Source organism: Ceratotherium simum, chromosome 6, assembly GCF_057802395.1.
Source record: "Ceratotherium simum simum isolate JZ-2026a chromosome 6, ASM5780239v1, whole genome shotgun sequence".
Classification (NCBI taxonomy): Eukaryota; Metazoa; Chordata; class Mammalia; order Perissodactyla; family Rhinocerotidae; genus Ceratotherium; species Ceratotherium simum.
The window spans coordinates 7,947,337-7,968,451 of record NC_141905.1 but is presented as its reverse complement, the minus strand read 5'-3'; the positions used below and the strand labels follow the sequence as shown (position 1 = coordinate 7,968,451).

Below are 21,115 nucleotides of genomic sequence, written 5' to 3'. Positions count from 1 at the left end.
CCTCGTGGACCCCCACCGTGTTACTCATTCTGCTTCTTAGAGCATCAACTCCATGGTTATTCCGAGACTGTGAGCATGGAGGCCCCTGGAGGGCAAGGCTAAGCTTTAGCCATGCTGGCGCACAGCAAGCTGTCATAAACGCTTGTGGAATTCAGTGGGCATTGTCTTGAATACCTTGTGGCATTCTGTGGACATTTCCTGTCATAAACTGTGGAATTCAAGTGACAGTTTCTGGAGTAAGCCTCTTAATCGTGCCTTATCTTTACTCATTCCTTCATCTTTCCCGTCATCCTCAAAAAATCACCCATATTTTGTTCTTCCCACGCTACTCCACCTCAGTGTTTCCCTCTCCTCCTCTTCTTGGTTTCTTGATGCTCGCCCTCTCCACAGCCCTCCTCAGAGGATCCATGGCACTCTGATTATCCGAATAGTAAGAACCACATACATGTATTTTCTGTTTGTCTTTTCTTCTAGAATACTGAGCATACTGAGGACCAGAGTTTGTTTATCATTAATCTCTGTGTCCCCCATGGCTTGTATGAAGTGCTTGGCACAGAGCCAGAATTCAAGGTGGATGGATGAATGGATGGATAGTTGAAGGAACAAATAGTCAGGTGGATGGATGGATGGGTAGATGGAAGGAGAGATAAATAGAAGGATGGAAGGATGAATAGGTAGAGAGATAAATAGTTGGGTGAGTGAACGGATGAGTGGGTGGATGGATAAATGGATGGACAAGTGGGTGAATAAATGAATGAACGGCCTAAATATCTCTTATTGGCACTGGGCTGTATTACTATGCATTTGGCCATTCAGCTTTCATATCTTGTGACGATAAGTGTTTATTTCATTATATGAGTGTACGTGTCTAAAATTATATATAATTTTATTTATTTATTTACATTTTGTCTGGAAAGAGCCTTGCTTTTGCACTTACTTGCTGTGGGGACCTGGTCTGGAATGGTCTCAAATGCAGCCTACAGATTTGGACCATTGGAGGAAGTGAACAGAATGGAGATGAACACATTTCTTGTACCATGCCCTCATTCTGCCCAAGACACACCTACCCGGACCATGCCGTCTTGACTCCCAGTGATGATAACATGACTTGTGTCCCACGCTGGCCCCTCCGTCACGCAGCAGCAGGTTATGGCTCCTTCTGGGCCCCAGGCTGTGGTGATGCTGGCCAGGGATTGCCCGTTGATGTTCCATAGGGACAAGTGGGCTCCCGCACAGGAGACAATGGTGCCCTGCAGCAGTGAGAGCTGGCTTCACTCCAAGCTGGGCTCACCACCTGCCCATCTGCCACTCGCTCAGCCACTCAGTTTGTACACCCAAGCACCCTTAACCTGCCATCTTCGGAAGACTAACCAAGGTACTCGAAGACCTCCAGACACCCTCTTCTTCCCAGCCGGCTCATAGGTCTGCTGTGTTCTCACACAACTGTAAACTTCTTGCTCTTTTCATACTGCAATCATACCTTTGGATTCTGCTTTTCCTGGCACAAGCTGACTGGTTCACTCTTCGGACTCCTCCCACAATCCTTTCCCTGGCAGTATACTGACTGGCATAGAAGACTCCACCTGGAGACCACCCCTGGCTCTGGACACGGGGCCTACACCTAGCTGGCCAGCCCTGTCCCCATGAAGAAGCTTTGGACGTCACCTAGTGGAGGGCAGAGTACACAAGTTCGAATGACTGCATGTGGCTCATAAAATTGAACACTGTCCCTCCAGAGGGAATTTCTGAGGAGAAATTTCCTCATTGCATCTCCTGAAATGTTTCTATCCAGAGTGTTTGCTTCTCAAGTCCCTGTTTATTTTGTGCCCATGCTCCACTGTCACCAAGGACACGCAGAGCCATCTGCTGCCATGCCTTTGAACCTTGCTCTAACCACAGAAGGGATATAGGGAGCTCCATGCCCCTCCACAGCCCCCTGGGCTGGGCTCCATCATGTCCCTTCCTGAATTGTCTGGTATAGTCTGCCTGAGGCCAGGGACCATGTCTGATACATCTCTGCCCAGCACTCAGCACTTGACCCAGCAGACACTTAGTGAACTCTAATGGCTTCAGGACAAGATGAGTTCAACAAGTTGCTGTCCTATATCAGTTTTTTCTGAGGTCTGGGGACATAATTCCTTATGAGTTTTATGTTGTCCCAGACAGGGCTTAGTGCTTTCCCTTGTATATCCATGCATTCATCCATTCACCCACCATCCATTCATCTATCCTCCATCTACCCATCTACTTATCTACCCACTAATTAACCCAAATATCCATCCACTCACACACCTAACTATTTATCCATCCATCCACCCATCTGCCATCTATCTACTCATTCATCCCTCCATCTGACCATCTATCCATCTACCCATCCATCCATCCACCCATCCGTCCATCCATCCATCCATTCCCCTATCCATCCATCTATTCCCCCACCCATCCCTCCACCTATCTATCCACTCATCCATCCCTCTTCCATTTGCCCATCTAACATTCATCCTGGATTCAGACCTACCTGGAGCACAACTTTCAGCCAAAGTTGGCACCAGGAGGCTCCTCTATCATCTCCTCCTCCTCCTATGAAACCCCATGCCCTATGATGGTGAAGCTGGGAGAAGATCCACACTAATATCTCTCTAACTCTATCTCACACACACACATACACACATTCCTAACAGGCTTATCTTTAACAGCCAGCATGGAAGGACAAGCAGAGGCCGCTCCTTTCCTGCCTTGGAGACCAGAGGCACCTGCTGAGTCAACACCGATTTGCAGTCAACTGGCTGAATTAGTCAGTCACGCCTAGCAGATCCCTCATCAGAGCCAACTTCCTCCCCCAACTCCCTGATGCCCGTGCCAGAACACACACCTTCCACCACCCCACTACCCGGAGGGAGAAAAACAAAGAAGCAAAAAATAAAATCTAGACCCAGATGCTGCACATGTTGATGGCTCCACTCTGTCTGTGTAGAGAATGCTCCACACATTTGGGGCCCTCTCAACATTCTGGGGTGGCCAGCATCTCTCTGCTCCTGGGTTTTCTCTTGGGCCCCTGACCACCATGTTACCACACATGCTGCCATGCAGGCTCACAGACATGTCGAGGACACAGACATTGAGAAAGAGGGACCTCACCGAGACATCACTGATGGCAATGGCGGATATGCTCTCCCGGTGGGCAGGCAGGCGGGCCACATGGTTGAGGTTGTCCAGGTCCCACAGGATGCACGTGCAGTCTTGGGAGCCACTCACCAGGAGGCTGAAGGTGACTGATGCTGCCAGGCATGTGACAGCCTGTGTGTGTCCATACAAGGCCTAGAGACAGGAGACAGACCCACAGTTATGAGAAGGACCCTTAATCCAGCTACTTGGGGAGATACTCTGCCCTCCCTTTTACTGTTGGACCGCAGATGAGGAAACATAGATTCAGAGTGACTCAGTGATCTGAAAGTCTGTGAGGGGCCGGGTGTGTGTGTGTATGTGTATGTGTACACACATGCGTCCACGGCTGGCCTCTCAGTTCCAGTTGTTTCCAGGGTTAAGGCCCAGCTGGGGCGAATCAGTAGTCCTTTTATCACAACTCAAGCGGACCCCAGGAGTACCTTACCCTCTGTAATCCTCCACATTAGTCTTGCATCCTGAAGCAGCACAGACCACCATTAATATGCAAGGGTGCTGATGTGCAACCTGTGGTGTCCCAACCAGCAGCATCAGCATCATCTGGGAACTTGTTAGAAATGCAAATTTGTAGGTCCCATCCCAGACCTACTGCATCAGAAACTCTGGGGGTGAGGCCCCGCAGCCTGGTTTTTCACAAGCCCTCATGCACGCTCAAGTTTGAGCACCACACTAAGGGAACCTCAGAAACACACATGCCCCTGGAAACTAAACTGCGAAAAAGGCCGGGAGGTCAGGTCATAGTTAAGATGTGACTTTTCATGTCCGATGGATCCCGGTTCATATCCCGTCTGGGCACGTGGCAGCGACTGACTCAGGGCCTTGGTCTTGGCTCTTAGGTTGGCCTGTGCAGGGTCTGGCCTGGCTCATGGATGGTTATGTGTCCACATCTGGCCAGAGGCCTTGCTCCCTGGGGACACGTTCCCAAGGGAATGGGGCAGTCTGCCAAGCACACTAGTACCCCAGGCCCACTGCTGCTGGTCACAGTATGCTTTCCATTACAACCATCCCAAAGGCTGCTGGGTAAGCCTGATCTGAGAGCTGCTGTGCACACACGTGCCTGCTGCCCTCTGGAATTGGCTGGAGAAGAGCGGAAGTGGTGTTCTGAAACGCGATTACCCTGACTTACCTAGTGATAAACCTGCACCCTAAGGAGCGTCGACTGCTCACGCATTTGTGTTAATGAGGCTGAGCATCATTTTTCAAAGCTGTCACTTGGCCTGGTCACAGCAATTAAAAGTTTTGCCACGGACTCTAGTTTGTCGTCAATGGATCCTAACATGCACCAACCAGATGTGCTGGCAAGGCTCTGGGCATGATACATGGGAGAAGATTTGGGTCATCTTAGGAAAAGGGAAACTGTCTTCACGAATAGAGAAAAGCGGAGAATTTGACAGGAGCATTCTGGCCGTCTTCCCAGAATGAACAAAGTCTGATGACTAAGTCCTGACCGCTGGGAACACGGCGACTCCAAAGAGTGCAGGCCGGGGGACCTGGGCAAGGGCTGGCATTCAGAGAGAAGCTCGGAGCAGAGCACCTATAATGGAGCCACGTCTGCCGCTCTGCAGAGGAGGCGCTGGAGAGCGAGGGGACCAGCCTGTGTGTGGGCACTGCCCACCTACGTAAGGCTTGTTGCCCCCCACCAGCCCGGAAACTAAAGCACCACAGGCAACCAGCACCCCCAGTCCTTCTGGAAAGACCAGGGAAATCAGGGAAGGAGGACAGTGGTTTTAAACGTGTTCTCCACCAGCTCTTTTGTTTTCTCAAAATAATACCTCTCTACACTGCCAATCAAAATAACTTCACTATGTCATCTTATACCTAACGAAAGTAGGAAAAATAAATAAAGTCAAACAATTCCCCACGCTGGATACGTTGTGGTGAGATGGGTACTCAATTCATTGTTGGTGGCATTGTAAAGCTATGGAACCATTATAGAAAGCATGACGTCACTGCTTCGTAATTCTGCTTCTTGAAATTTATTTTAAGGAGACAATCAGAAGCAAACAGCAATCCATATAAGATGTCTTCCACAGCACTATTTAAAATAGTTAAAACTTGGAAGCAATGTAATTGTCTAGTTTTAGAAGAAATCGTTTATTAAACTGTGGTGCATTGACAACAAACAATTGAAATGTAATTTTATGGCAATGGAATAATATGGAACAATTGAAATGTGAAATATAGAGGCTGTATAAAAGTGGAAACAATTTGATAGGCTGGGTGAAAATAGAATAAACATATCTACACAAGGATCAGAACAGTATAAATATGTATATCTAGGGATGGTATTATGTGACAATGAGAGCTTCTGTACGAATTATAGAGCATTGTTCCACTTGGAAGTAAATTTGAAATTTGTCTTTAATGTTGTAATATCTCTTAAAATAAAACACTTCTAAAGACTATTTATGAAGCTATTTAATGACGACTTCTCTGTCTACAAGTCAGGGATGGATTCCCCTTACTGAGCAGCTGGTGGTCTGGGGATCCCCAAGGCCATGTCAGCCTCTCTAGGCAAATGATAAAGCGCTTTATTTCGCCTAGGAAATAAGAGCATGCGGGATCCCCGTACCTTTTTCTCTTTTAGATTTAGAACTAGGAGAGGATGATAAATTACACTTTTATGCTGTCAATACCAGGGCCTTCACAGTGCATCTTCGCTGCTAAACTGGACCTGGAGCAGAGGCAGGAGGGTCGCTTCCCTGGTTCCCCAAGGCCGGCTCTGGGGCTGGGCTGGATCTCCCACCATCCCTCCAGTGATGCCTGGGGGAGGGGACGCTCCACACTGGCAATGCACAGTCTCTTCACTTAGGGCACAGTCTCTTCACCCAGCCCCCTGACACAGCAGCGGATGGAAGGAGCAAGGAAACCTCCAGAGCAAGAAAGTAAGAACGTGAAAAGGCAGGGAGTTCCAGGGCTGGCTTCGGAGGGTTTCCTTAGAGAGGCCTGGTGAAGGCAGCCTGTACTGGAACCATGTGGCTGCCTCTCAGCAGGTGCCACCACCTCTGCAGGATTAATGGGCTCCCTCAGCACGGACCATTCACTCCCTTAGCTCACGTTCCTGGAGTGCCCACCATGCACTGTGTGCGCCGGTGGGGGGGCTTGAAAAACAGGCAGAGGGACCCATTCTCCGTGCCAGCAAAACCGTCAGTCTAGGAAATCTGGTCAGCGGCGAGTTTCGTTTTTTGTAACTTTGGGGCTATATGGCTAACTACAAAACAGACGCAGAAATGATCTGCATTTCAGAGTTGGACAAGTCCCCTAGTGATATTCTCGGGCAAGTTCCAGCGTACACAGGGGGAAAGCATGAGGTTTAGAGTTAGAGAAACCCAGAATAAAATGCAAACTCGACCTTTCTGAGCCTCAGATTCCTTGTTTGAAAATGGGACTAACAGCACCTGCTTTACAGATTAAAGTTAACGTGCAGAGTCGTAAGCGAGCAGGTAGTGCCGCTCTGCTCACCAGCACGAGCAGCAGTGGCTCGTGAGGAGCCAGAGCGAGTCCTCGGCCTCCCGGGCTGTGTTTGCTCAACTCCCCCGTGACCGCCCCTGTCCTGACAGTCTTTCATCTTCTGGCTCCAGGATGTCAGACAAGTCACTTAACTTCCTTGCACCTGCTTTTTCACTGTAAAGGAGGGATGATAACGGTACCTATTGTATAGGGCTGTGGAGAAGGTAAAATGAGGCTGTCCACAAAAAGTGCCCATGGCAAATGTTCAAAAATGTTCTCCCATGCGAGGACACCAATTTTACTGGCCCTGAAGGGTGAGCGGCATCTCCCACTGAGGTGTGCATCCGTGAAGGCACCTGTCCCGTGTGCTTGCACCCATGGGCATGAAACGGTGCCCCCGAATGACACATAGCCGTGTGCCACCCTAGCACCTCACTGCGTTCTCCACTCCCAAGGGAAGCAGGGCTGTCAGTGCTCAGGGAGTTGGAGCACGCTAGGGCACTGTACCTGCCCGAGGCACCATACCTGTCTCAGGCACCATCCCTGCTGTAGGTACCGTACCTGCTTGAGGTGCAGGCCTCTTGGGCGGCCTTTGGCCATGCTGAGCTCCCACACACACACCACGGCGCTGGCCCCGGAGGTGACGATCATCGTGGGGGATGGGCACACAGCGCACAGACAGTGGCCCCAGGGGGCCAGGTTCTCAAACGTTATCAGGATCTGTGGGACACAAGTGAGATGAGCTCTGGTGCCAGGGCCGGTATGAGGCTGGGAGCCTAGGACGGGGTGACAGAAAGACGGGGGCAGGTCTGGATGCCACTGGCCTGTCCATGTGCCTTGGGAACCAAGGGATGTGTCACTTGTCCAGGACCCTGACCCTGGTGACAAAATACTGGCTATCCAGGCCTGTCCCCAGGGGCTCATACTCTAGCGGGCGGGGAGAGACAAGCAGGCAGGCAGTTATGGGGATGCAGTGAGAACCCCCCGTGAGCACAGTGAGCATCAAGAGGCTGGCAACTCAGCCTGGGGAGGTCAGAGACCTCTGTCAGGAGAGGTGACATCTGGGACCAGTTTCACTGGCTGCCTTATGAGGACGCTGGGGTGAGGTTAGGGAGGGCGAGAGAGAGCTTAGTGGGCAGGGAGTTCATGCCATGTGATGGGGGGAGTGGGAGGGGAGCGAGGGTAGGAAAGGAGGCTGGGAGGTGGCCAGGGCCACATCAAGAAGGCGAGATGACTGGATGGCCTGAAGCAGGGATGGAGGACACGTGACCAGACAGCTTGCTTCTGTCACCAGTTGGATGCTCAGTGTGTGTCCTCTGAGTCTAAGCTGTGACTGGGGCCGGAGGAACCCCAGGACTTCCCACCCAGACTGATTGAGAGGCTAGGAGGGCTTGATGTAGCCAAGTGACCAGCCAGCGGCAGAGACCACTGTGGAGATGACAGCGCACATCCCTAACTTGCAAGATCCACTCCTTGGAATGTGGGCTGGAGGCTTGGTCCATGGGGGCCCTTGGCACAGTCGCTCGAACACTCTCACTCTTAGGCTGGGGGCACAGCCACGTGGAGGAAGTGGGGCGTGGGTGGCTATGCCACCTTTGGGCTCGCCCATCACCTCTGCCCCAACCAGAAGGAGGCCAAGGCCTCACGGCCTCCCTGCTGGCCTGTGCCCACTCACCTTGTCAGAGCCATAGTTCCCGAGGCAGCAGCTGAGGTCGTCGAAGCCCCAGCTGAAGGTCCTGTTCCAGAGAGGGGGCAGCAGCACCTTGTTCTTCTCCACGGCCAGGATGCTCTTCTCGGTAGGGACGATGTGGCCGATGGCTCCTTTGGGAGATTCTGAGCCTAGAGAGAAAAGGTACATATCTGCTCCCCAGTCAGTATGGTGGGGCTCACACGTCAAAGGACAACACCCATTTTAGCTGGGCCCAGAGAGGAGCCATGGGCGGGCAACCCGGACTCCACAAAGCATACGGCTGGGCAGGAGCCGCTTACCAAGGCACCTTCCTCCCAGGCCTCATTCCAGGAACCAAGGCAGACTCTGGCCCTGAGCCGGGTCCCCGGGCCCTCGGTTCCTCCCCTGACTTAGCACGTACATTAAGTGTCTCTTAAGAGCTGATGCTGGGGGAGGAGCCAAGGTTATCCAGGCAGACGGCACAAAGCCATGGGAACCTAGGGGTTCTGCCCTTCCTGCCCTCCCGGGGACCATATCTAGCAGGGCTGGGTGGGACAAGGACGCTGCTCTCGGACCTCAAAGGAAAAAACCCCAGCAAACCCAACTTGATACTCCTCCTACAACTCCAGAATGCTGTTCCAGGTAGTGCGATATCCCAAAAGCAGTGCATGCCCCAGGGCAGCACAGACGTCAGACCTCACACACACACACACACACACACACACACGCGCGCACACGGCTTCTCTAATGAGCCGCAGGGCAGGGACACACGTCCAAGCCATCTGCCCCAGGGCACATGCTCGTGGCTAGTGGCTGTCTGGGAGCTTAGGAGCAACAGTGTCTGCAGGTACCGAGGAGAGGAGGCTGCAACCCTCCCTCGGGAAACCTGGGACTTCCCCACTCGACTCTGGAGGCGGGGAGAGTCGTGTGTGTGCATGAAAGAGAGCGAGAGGTATGCGAGTGTGTGTGTGTGTGTGTACATGGAAGAGAGACAGAGGAGTGTGTGTCTCTGACAGACAGACAGAAGGACAGGCGGGCCTTCAGAAGTCAGGGTCTAACGGAGGAGGTCCTGGACACTTCCAGAGCAGAGGCCTCCCCAGATTCCTGCTGTGACTGGAGACACAGCCATCCCAAGTCAGACCCCCAGACCCTGCCCAGGTCTGTGCCCCTGAACCTCCCGAGGAACGCCAGTGACTGAAGGGACGACTCTGGGACAGGGCACCAAACAAAGCAGGGCCAGGTAGTCACCTTTGACTGTGACCTGGGAGGGCTTCAGTGACTGCAGGCTGTAGAAAAAGGGCTGCGAGTGGCCAGGCAGGCTCACAGGTGTGGAGACATCCTTCCCAGGTGAAGGCTTCCCTCCGGCAGTCCTGGCCGGGTGCGGTTTCGTAAAGAGCTGGAGAGGCAAGGGGACAGATGCACACCGCACAGGTCAGTAGGGAAGATGGTCAGAGAAGCTGTGCCCTGCAAGTCACAGCTGCACCTCCGCTCTGGGTGCTGCCTGGGCCAGGCTAGCTCCTGACCAAAGTAAGCATAAACAGAACCATCTAATTCAACACTAGGGTGTTGCAGATGAGGGGCCTGGGGCTCGGAGAGGGGCAGCTACCTTCTCAAGGTCACAGTGTGGGGCTGGCAGAGGTAGCCCTCCTGGCTGCCAAATCTGTCTTCTTCTTCAAGCTGCTTGGGAAGAGGATGACCTCACCAAGGAGCCCCTGGTCCCCAGCTGAGCTGCCTATCATATCATGGGGTCAGAATGGCCCTCTTCCCTCTCTAGATCACATCTCTCTCTTCATGTGCTTGAGCTAGTTCTCATATTTTTTTCCTTTCCCTTCCAAACTCTCTGCAGGCACATCCATCTGGCCATCCACACAGAATTCTTTAATAGCATCCATTCGAATATTGCAAAGAGCACAGGCAAACTCCATTAGTGGTTTTTCTTATTTTCATTTTTCTTAGATCTCTACTGCCAAACTGTCCCTAATGCCAAACTTTTTGCATAACCATTCAAAGCATGAAGAGCAAGGCCGTGCTGCCTGGCAGGATCCTTGCTGCTGGGCCAGAGAGTGCAGCCGAGGCCAGCTCCAGCTCTCCACCCTCCCCTCCCTGACAGGCTTATGCTGGCTGGGCTGTTTTCTCCAGCCATGAGGCACATTCCTCTGCTCCTAAAAGGAATCATCCCCTGGGTGCCACGATGGAGGGGAGCTGGGCTCCGCTGGGCACATGGGCAGAGGCGGGGCTCGGCGGGCAGCCGGGGGAGTCTCAGAGCAGCCTTGGCTCAGTTACAGCCTTCCATCAGATGCTGGACAATCTAGTACAGCCTGGTGGGTGGTCAATACAAACAGAAATCAGAACGATGATTTTTAAGTGACCATTAAATAACTTTCTTCCTTGCATAGTGGAATGACTGAAGCCTCCACAGGCTGAGTCCCTGTAACAGCCTGAGCAGGCACAGCCCCTTCATGGAACAGTGCACAGTCCTGAAGCATTTTCATCTTACCTTTAGGCTGGGACCACTTGAAGATTTCTAATTCTGAAGATCATTTAGAAATATTTTTTAAAAGCTCATGTGATACATCATTAACTAAAATCAGAATCTAAAACTGTGTGCACTCCATTATCACACTCATGTGACAATATTTTTGCTTGTGGACAAGGACTGTGAGTCTATAACACAGGACACAGTTGGATGGTGGGGGCTACTACCTTGAGTTACTTAATTGCTTTATCTGTATTACTGTATTTCTTATATTAAAGAAATGAAACCATAAGGCTACGCAAGCTTCTTTCCTGAAATCCTCTCCTTTCTAGCAAGCCCTCCCTGGCCAAACCCACATTTGGATGCGCCACCCATTCTCCAAGTCCCCCTCAGGCCCTTCCACATTCCCCTCACCCGGGAGCTGAGCGAACCCCAGCATGTCATGTAAGGCCAGGCAGAAAAGATGTTATTAGATTTGCACTGACTGTGAGATGAGCCCCTCCCAGCCTCATGGTTACATGTGGAGAAGGCTGTTGCCCAGGACGGTCCTGGAATTGGCTGGGTTTATGCGCTCGTTTCTCAGCTTGACTCCTGACTGCCCAGGCTGGGACCCCAGCCAGCAGAGCCATGCTTCTGAACCCTGCTGGCTGTGTTTGGGAAGAAAATCTCTCTACACTGAACTGAAGTTTGGGGATTAGCAGGGCTGGGATCAGTTATATAAGTGCCTGGCTCTCTTGCACACCATTCATCAGGATGTCAACATGATCGCACAGTGTCGCATTGCTACATGACTGTCCTGAAGGGGGATGGAGCCAGCAGAGCAAAAGGCCCACGTGAGCCCCCTGCAATTTCACCAGGGGCCCAGAAGGCAGAACTTCAAAGCTCTCATGCTGGTAGAAATACGGAGGAGGCCTGGGAGCAGCCAGGTGGGGCTGGAGCTCTACCCTGTCACCTGCTAATGGTGCAATGGTAGGCAAGTTATTTTTCTAGCCTCTCTGAGCCTCAGGCTCCTGATCTGTAAAAGAATAATTCCTATACACAGAGCTTATGCGAGGATTCAATGAGGTCATCACACTAATAACTAACATTTGTTGAATGCTAATCATATTTCAGGCACTTTCAAGCACTTGATGTCTTAACTCATTGGATCTTCACAACGACCATGTAGGGTAGATACAGACATAAAGCAGTAAATCCTGTGGATTTCACATAGTGTCTATCACATACGTCACAGATGAATGTAGCCTTCACCATGATCATTAACAGTGTCGTCACCTTCATCAACGTCAGTGGTAACTGAGGGTTAAGTCCTGATATGGAAGCCGTAGGAAGAGGACTGGAGACCCTTTTGCCTCTCCAGTCCTCTCTCTTGCTCCTGTTGCAGGAGAAAATGTCCTCCCTCTCTCTCACTCCCAAGCTTACGCTGCACACACTCTTTTGAGAAAGCAAGACAAAGGACATGGCGTGCCGTACCTGTTTGGGCACCTGTCCAAAGTTGCTGACGAACCCCAGGATGGTGTTCCTGATCAGGGGGTCACTGATGCTGCTGAGGTCCATTTTGTCACCGTAGAAGTAGGGGTGGAAGGTATTAACAGCATCGACTGCGGCTGACCCCTGCTGCTTGTACCCAAAAATGAGGTCTATCCAGTGGTGAAGGTTGGCACTGACAAAATCACTTTCCAAAGCCTGGAACCAAAAGCCAAAGAGCATGAAAAATGCAGCCCTTTCATGGACTCCTGTGCTCTCTGCACAGATCAGGAGCGGGCACGTGCATCAGGATGCTGGCTGCACGGGAAAGAGGAGTAATGCCTCCCCGCGCTCAACGAGCACTAAGTGGGCAGACGTGCAGGCCACCCAAGGACCACCCAATTCCTGCCTCCAGCTAGTGGCAAAGCAGATCCGACTGTTCCCACCACCCCAGCTCAGGCACTCCATAAAATAACCATGAGGTTCAGAATATCTATGCCATGCATGTCTGGGAGTGATATCTAAATGGAAGAGAACAAACTGAAAATAAAGTCTTGGGGTCCTGCTGAGATCTGACATACGAGGCGGGAGAGCTGATTCTGACGACAGAAGTCAGGAGGCTGAGACTAGGGTAGCAGTTAGGAGAACATGCTCGGGAGCAGACTGGACCCCAGAGCTGCCACTTATATTCCTTACCATCGCTGTTCCTCAGTTTCTTCATCTGTAAAATGGGGACAATAATTGCACCTTCTTTGCAGGTTTATGTGAGGGTTAGTTTGTGCCCATGCCTGGTGCAAGGCGAGCTCCATGTAGTGCTACATTGAGCACCTACTGGGTGCCAAGCACCATGGTTGGGGTTTTATATGTGTCGTCTCTGCCCATTAACACCACCTTTTGCTGGCAGGTATAATTACCCCACTTCGGGCGCAGGATCCTGTGTGGTTTGTTTGTTTGTTTGTTTGCTTGTTTTGCTGAGGAAGATCTGCCCTGAGCTAACATCTGTGCCAATCTTCCTCTGTTTTGTATGTGGGTCGCCACCACAGCATGGCCACCGATGAGTGGCATAGGTCTCCCCCACCCCACCCAGGAACCAAACCTGGGCCGCTGAAGCAGAGCATGCTGATCTTAACCACTAGGCCACGGGGCTGGCCCCCTGTGTGTTTTTTTAAACCTACCCTCCCAACTCCCAACTTTCAGGTCTCAGAACCACACAGGGGACATCCATCCTCACTGAGCAGATCTCATTTCACTCAAGTACCCGGAAATTATTGATAGCTGGTTGTGGAGCCCTTTCTGAATCATCCCTGGAAGGGAAAGGATAGAATTTGCCTTTGAGGTGCACTCAGTCCCCAGGATGTGAGCGTCCCAGATTGGGACACCTCTGTCCAGCCCGGGGCATGCAGCAGGCAAGAGCACTTCCCACGCACCTAAGGGGCAAGCGTATGACGACCTTGAGGAACGTTCTGTCCATGTGCAAGCTTGCCATCCCTGGGTGGGAGCACAGAAGACGTTCCAGACTCAGCCACGGAGACTTGCTCTCAGTTTACAGCCTCTAAACAGGACCTAAACCTCACCCTACTCAGGAATACAGCTCCCACTGGGAGCCAGCAACATCTGCCTCTAACTGAAGGTGACATCTAAGAGGAAACAAAAAAAAATTTAGCATAGGAGCCCAAGCATGCTTGACCTTTTGTGGATACAGCCCAGATGGATGGCGCTGGCAGAGATTAGGGCACCCAGATTGGCAATATTTCTTAAGAGTTGCCACACATGAGCAAGAGGAAATGTGGGCCAGTGTTTCAACACCCCGGTTCACTTGAGAGATGGCACCCATTTCTGCTGAGCAGAGCCCAACTCCAAAGCTGGGTCCCCAGGACCCAAAGACATTCGTTTGGAATTGTCTGGGCTGCCGTTATTGCTCCTCTGGGAGGACATGCAGCCCTAGACCTGGGCCTGGGGAGGTCAGGTCACCTATGCCAGGTCAGTTTTCTGAGGCATATGGCCACAGTGACTTTTAGGAAGCCACACTGGGGTAATGCCATAGGAGGCGTGATGAAAGGCATAGCTCTCCCAAGCCTACCATTTAGCCTGGAGCACACCGAAGAGCTTTCTGTAGATGTTTGCATGAAAGCACTCATTGGTGACCACATAGCAGAATGGTCACACACTCAAGGAAAGATCACAGGTCAGGATAGCTGACCCTTCCTCTGGGCCTTTTTTCCTACCACTTCATAACCAGCACATTTCCCATATCCTCAAGCTCTTTCTGAGCATCTCTTCCACCTCCTTTCCTTAGATGAAGCCTGGCTCTCCCCTGAGCCTCCAGTGGTGGCTACCTGCTGAATTACACCCCATGTGTCTTGGGGCCAGCAGATGGGATTGGTGCCCTCTTCAATCCTTATTGTCACCTCGAGACCACTGTTCCTCTACCGTCTTGTTAAAAGAACAAAAATCTGTTCCTCTGTGGTTCATGAGATGTAACTTTACCACCCCCATCCTCACTGCTGTCATCTACCAACTTCTCTTCTATTCTCCTCATCTATCAAAGACGGTGACTCCTGGTCATGTGTTCCTTTCTTCTCCAAGATCAGCCATCATCCTCACTGATTTCAATCTCTCATCTCTCAGTTCCTTAAGCTCCACTTCTCCAATGACTTCTGCCTCCACTCCACCTAAAGTCACTCACTCTCAGAGACACACCTTAACCCATGTCAGTATTCATAAGTCCTCTATCTTCAAAATCACGCATCAAACATCCCAGTTGATGAAAGCCACATCTTCACTTTGCTCGTTGTTTAACTACTTCCTGAGACTATTCTTCCACCTTACGAGAACTTCCAGTCCCCTTGCCCCTTTACTTCTTTGCAATCTATCGACACTTTTTTGTCTTCGGTCACATTTTTTTTTCAGTGAGGAAGATTGGCCCTGAGCTAACATCTGTTGCCAATCCTCCTCCTTTGTTTCTTTTTTCTCCCCAGAGCCCCAGTAGATAGCTGTATGTCATAGTTATATATCCTTCTAGTTGCTCTACGTGGGATGCCGCCTCAGCACAGCTTGATGAGCAGTGCGTAGGTCCACGCCCAGGATCCGAACCTGCGACCCCTGGGCCGCCAAAGTAGAACATGCAAACTTAACCACTAAGCCACCAGGCCAGCCCCAGATATAGTTTTATTTAGTTCTTTGAACATATTTACAATTGCTGATTTAAATAAAGTCTTGGTCTAGTAAGCAAAGTTTGGGCTTCCTCAGGCATAGTTTCTATTGACTGCTTTTGTTCCGTTGTTATGTGCCATACTTATTTTTCTTTGCATGCCTCATGATTTTTGTGGAAAACTGGACATTTTAAATAATATGATGTGGCAATTCGGAAATCAGATTCTTCCCTCTCCCCAGGTTTGTTTTTGTTGTTTCTGTTTGTTTAGTGACTTTCCTGAACTAGTTCTGTAAAGTCTGTGTTTTTTGTCATATGTGGCCACTGAAGTCCTTGCTCTGTTAGCTTAATGGTCAGCTAACGATTGGATGAAGATTTCTTTAAATGCCTGGAACCAGTAAGTCTCCCAGTCTTTGCAAAAGGAGTCTATGTGCATGTTGGGGCATGGTTTCAATGTTCAGCAAGGCAGTTCAAAACTCTGCTTCTACCTTCACATTCTGCTTGCACAGAGCTTCAGTGTAAGCCAGAAGTAGGGCAGGGCTAAGGGCCTGTGTAGGTATATCTTGAGCATGAGCACAGCCTTGTGCATGAAAACAGCCCTACAGATGTGTGTCCTTCTAGCTCCCCAGGGATATTTTGAAGTTTTTCAAGATGTCTCATACATATCTCATTCCCCAGTTTTTCTTTTTAATCTTTTTTGTTAGCCTATTGTTTGCCCAATTATTATCCACTGCCTCTGCAGCCACAGTATTAAACAATTGTCTCTGATTGTTTTTGACAAATGCCACTGAAGAAAAGGCTGTTTGCACTGGGCAGACTCTGAGTAATGTTAAATAAAGACAGGCTTGCTGGTGGGGTCTTTCAGAGAACCACTAGGCAGGTCAAATAATGACAGTTCTCTGGGTATGGAGCTTTGAAGGAACTCCAACCCCACTTGGCTGCCTCATTGACTGCCAGGCTGTTGTTTTTCACTGTGATTGTGAGCTGTTGGTTTTCAAGTCTACTGTGGAGCTAGAGAGGAGAAATAGGAATAGTGCAAGTTCAAACTCTACAAATCTTGCTATTCTTACCAGGATTCAGTCATTTTTCTTGAAGGAACATTCTCCTGATTGTTCTAAGCCTTTGGTTAATTTCCAGAGTTCTTACATTTTGTTACAACAATTTTTGCCATTATTCTTATTGCTTTTATGAAGTAGAGGATTTTCAGAGGTTCCTACTCTGACATTTTCACTGATGTCAATAATTAACATCCTAATCCACTCCAATCTAATCTGCACTCCATCAAAAGAGCTCTCCTGGGGCCGGCCCAGTGGCGCAGTGGTTAAGTGTATGCGCTCCGCTTTGGTGGCCCGAGGGTTCACAGGTTCAGATCCTGGGCGTGCACCGATGCACCGCTTGTCAAGCCATGCTGTGGTGGCATCCCATATAAAGTAGAGGAGGATGGGCACACATGTTAGCCCAGGGCCAATCTTCCTCAGCAAAAAAAGAGGAGGATTGGCATCAGATGTTATCTCAGGGCTGATCTTCCTCACACACACACAAAAAAGTGTTCTCCCACTGTTATCAGCACCACCCAGTTTCCCTGGGTCACATCTCTAACCTCCATCTCATGGCACTGCACTTCTCTCTTTTGTAGCACTTTTCCCAGTTACCAGTTTTCCTGTTATTTGTGTGGTTATTTGATCAATCTTCCTCCCCTCTAGACCATCAGCAACTGCCGTCAGCTCAACTGTAGAAGGAGCCTGCTCATTTACCCCAGGCCAAGAACTTTTCTGAGAACACCTAGAGAAAGGGCTGCTGCCACGTGAAAGTCAAGTCCATCTCTGGCTCAAGTACTCAAGACCAGTGGACTATGGGAGGCATGACTGCTGTTATTGAATTTCCAGAGGTGAGGATAAGCCAGGGAAGAATTTTCTCCTTGCCCAGGGAGAAGGACAGAGGAAAAGGCACAGCTTTGTTGTTACTCATCAGGCCTGTCCTAGATGTTTTTTTTTCTTTTTAGGTATAATTTACATCTAATTAAATTCATCCTTTTTAAATATATAGTTCAATATGTTCTGACAAATGCATGCAGTCATGGAACCACCACCATAACCAAGATATAGGACATTTATATCAACTTGAAAATTTCTCCTGTATTCCTTTTCCATCTTCCCCTACTCCAGACCTTACTAATCACTGATTTGTCTTCTGTACCTATAGTTTTACTTTTTCTAGAATGTCACATAAATAGAATCTCATAATATGTAGCTTTGGGTTTGGGCTTCTTTTGCTTAGGATAATGCTTTTCAGATTCATCCATGTTGCTCCATGTATCAATAATCTGTTCCTTTTTATTGCTAAGCAATATTCCACTGTGTGGATGTATCATTTGTTTATCCATTACCAGTTGATGGACATTTGGGTTGTTTTCAGTTTTTGACTCATAGGAATAAAACTGATGAATATTTATGTATACACTTTTCTGTGGACATTTTTCATTTCTTTTGAGTAAATACCTATAAGTGGAATTGCTGTATGGTACGGCAAATGTATCTTCAACTTTATGAGAAACTACCAAGTTTTTTCCAAAGTGGCTGTACCATTTTGCTTTTTCCATTAGCAATGTATGATGAATTCTGGTTGTTCCACATCTTTGCTTACTCTTGGTTTTATCAGAATTTTAAATTTTATCCATTCTTGTAAGTGTGTGGTAGCTTCTCATTGTGGTTTTAATTTATGTTTTCCTGAAGACTAATGATGTTGAACATATTTTCATGTGTTTATGCTAACCCAGGTATTTGATCCAGGATATGTATCCCCAAATGGCCTCTGGCCTCTACCCACATCAGCCTTTCTGGGTAATAAGCCAAGTCCTCCCCAGTCCTGGTATATCCTTTGGCCAGTGAGAGCCCTTCTCTGAGCTATACTGGGCAGTATGGCCCAGGGAGTGGCCCCGCCTGCAGCGTTGGCTAAGGACATTGACTTGCCCCCAATCAACAAGAACCTGAATTTGCTTCCCCCAGTGATTCCAACAACAAACTGGCATAAGAGCAAAGCCTAATGGGGCTCTTGAAAGAGCCCAGAACACGAGCCTTTTCCTGCCAACCTGGGGCACAGAGCCCAGCCCCTTCTCTGGAGTCTCCAGACATGAGAGCCTCAGAAGTGCTTGTCACTAGCCCCCTACTTGGACAGAAAGCCCCCACAGAGACTAAGGGGATGCTGAGGTCCTCCTTCAGGATACCAGGGACCCTGGGGTGACCCTGCTCGACTCACCTGTCTGTGTAGGCTGATGAATTTCCGAGGGTCCCCATCAGCCCAGGGAGGGAGTTGCACGTCCCCCAGCACTGTCCCATCCTGCATGCAGCCTGAATGGGATGAGAAACAGCAGGGCTTTGGGTAAATAGGAGCCCAAATTGGGCTAGGAACCGGGGGGTGTAAACACCGTGCTATCCAGGACTGCCGATCCCGTGCAGATCAGGCTGTGAGCTGCGTCCTGCCTCCTCTGGCTGGAGTGACCCCCACCCTCATCTGCCTGGAAAATTCCTACTTGGGATCTAAGCCTTCGACCTCTCCACGGGGCCCTGCTTGCTTCCCAGGCAGCGTCTGTGCTTGGCTCACAAGTCGTATAAAATGATTGTAGTGTCGGCACTGTTGGTACATCTTCCTCCCCACTACTCTATCCCTTTTCACCGGGGTGCTTTATATCCAGTGCTAAAACAAGAAGGAGATCATAACAAGAACAATAAAAGCTATCATATTTTGAGCACCTAACTCTCTGCCAGGGCACTATGCTGGGTGCCTGGCAAACACTGTCTTACTGACTCTTCATTCAACTCTATAAGTTATGCATTTTCTCCCCAGTTTTAAAGCGAGGATAGCAAGGTTTTAAGAGGGAGCTTCTGCAGACATGAAGAAGAGGAGCCTGGATTCAACCCCGAGTCTCTTTCCTCCCCACTAGCTGCACAGCCTTGACCACGCTGCTTACCCTCTTTCAGGCTCACTTCCCTCACTCTTACCTTTCCGGGCTGGTAGAAGGATTAAAAGAGAAAATACACGTAATGTGCTTAGAATAATTCCAGGCATCTGGGGTTGCTCAATACACATTAGCTATGGTCTTGCTCACAGCGCCCAGAGCCCTGATGGTACAGCTGGCATAAACACTTCCCCTCCTCTCTCTGGCCCACTGGGCTGGGCTGGCATGGCCTTTCTCATTGTTCAGTCTCAGCACCCCTGTCACTTTCTCAGGCAAGTCCTTCCTGGGGACCAGAACAGCACAGGTCCTCTGGGTCACTCTCGAACCATTTTCCCACCTACTTTCCCCACAGGGCTTCTCAGCGGCCAACACTGTTTCACTTCTTTATTTTTCTATATTTTCTGTCTCCTCCCCCATCCCCGCACCGAATATGAACACCTTCAGGGAAATCTGTCCCAGGAGACCCAACTAAATCTTCAGCGCCTACAAAAGCACCTGCATACAGTAGGTGCTTAATAACTCTTGCTGTCCTGACTTCCTTGAGGGCTCCTGGTCCTTGGCACGTGCGCCATTTCTGCAGCTGAGCCTCTCCCCTTCTGCTGAGCCCCACTTTCATGTCTGAGGCAGAGATGGGACTCCCTGTCCAGCCCTCCCCTCACCCCTCCCTCAAGCTGGCCACCCGTCTTCTTGGCTTCTGGTCCCTGCCTCCCTCCCTTCACGGGCCACACCACGCCTTGTGGGAACTGCCCTTTGTGCTCGTCGAGTTCTCATCCCTGGTGCACGTGAGGCATCTGAGAACCTGAACACAGCCGAGGCCACCCGGTTCCACGGGATCAGACTCGCTGGGCCTGGGCCTGGGCTTGTTTTAAATGCTCCGCAGGCATCCTGGCTGTGAACCACTGCACAAGAGGGGAGTGCCTGGGGCAGAGGCTGGACCTCCTCATCATCTCCCCTGGGCCCTTACCTGGCCTGGCTCAAGGTGCATGCCCCTTAGTGCTGTTTGGAGGAAGAAGGGGCCTGAGGAAGGGGAGCTCTGGGGCACCAGGTGTACACTGGTGATGCCTCATGAGTGTCCTCCACAGAGCAGACGATTCCCTGCCCTGCCTCTGGGTGGAGAGATGCCCATGCGCTGCCCCAGGCTCTGACCACACGAGTTGCCCTGACATTTGCAGTGGAGGCTCCCGAGGTACACACACAGTCACCAGGGGACCTGCCCACTGGGGCCTCCTGAAATTTTTGTTCTTCCTGTAAAGCAGTAGATAAGACAACACGGCTCATCCTGGGGTGGAGCCTGAAGCACAGGAAAGAGGAGGAGCCAACAAGGGTGCCCACGAAATTGCCCACGGACACCACCCAGCAGTCTGTCCTGGGAGACACAGCATCTCTAGGTCCCACTCATGGAGTCCGGGTTAACCCATTCATGGGACATGAAGGAAAATGGGGCCAGAGAAGGGCAAGTGTTTGCCCAAGGTATGCAGCAGGGCAGTGCCAGACCTGGCTATTAGCAAGGGCTCCTGCTCCCTGGCCGCTGCCTCACTGCAGACTGCAGCCTGGGGACCCTCAGAAGAAGGGTTATGGGTGGGACCCTGGCTCTGAGCTGTCCTGGCAGCCTGGGGCCCAGCATCCTTCCTCAGCTCCCACCTTTTCATTGGCTGTTGCCACCCAGTGGAGGCCTCACACCAACCACACTGGTCCGGTGAGGGGCCTGTTTGTTCAGTTGCTCAGCAAAGATACTGCTACAGTCCACACTGAGTTGCTGCAGGA

At 50.5% G+C, this 21,115-nt stretch overlaps 1 protein-coding gene across 1 annotated transcript in view; it reads right to left on the bottom strand.

The window, feature by feature from the left end:
- Nucleotides 1–21,115, bottom strand: part of WDFY4 (WDFY family member 4) — a 276,540-nt gene that overhangs the window by 6,242 nt on the left and 249,183 nt on the right. Inside the window, exons 52-58 of the mRNA XM_004432449.3 lie at nucleotides 18,652–18,743; nucleotides 12,252–12,464; nucleotides 9,551–9,698; nucleotides 8,309–8,493; nucleotides 7,195–7,353; nucleotides 3,139–3,318; nucleotides 1,068–1,250 (exon numbers count right to left, since the gene is read on the bottom strand). Of these exons, the coding sequence (XP_004432506.2) occupies nucleotides 1,068–1,250; nucleotides 3,139–3,318; nucleotides 7,195–7,353; nucleotides 8,309–8,493; nucleotides 9,551–9,698; nucleotides 12,252–12,464; nucleotides 18,652–18,743 (1,160 nt within the window). The remainder of the gene's footprint in view (nucleotides 1–1,067; nucleotides 1,251–3,138; nucleotides 3,319–7,194; nucleotides 7,354–8,308; nucleotides 8,494–9,550; nucleotides 9,699–12,251; nucleotides 12,465–18,651; nucleotides 18,744–21,115) is intronic.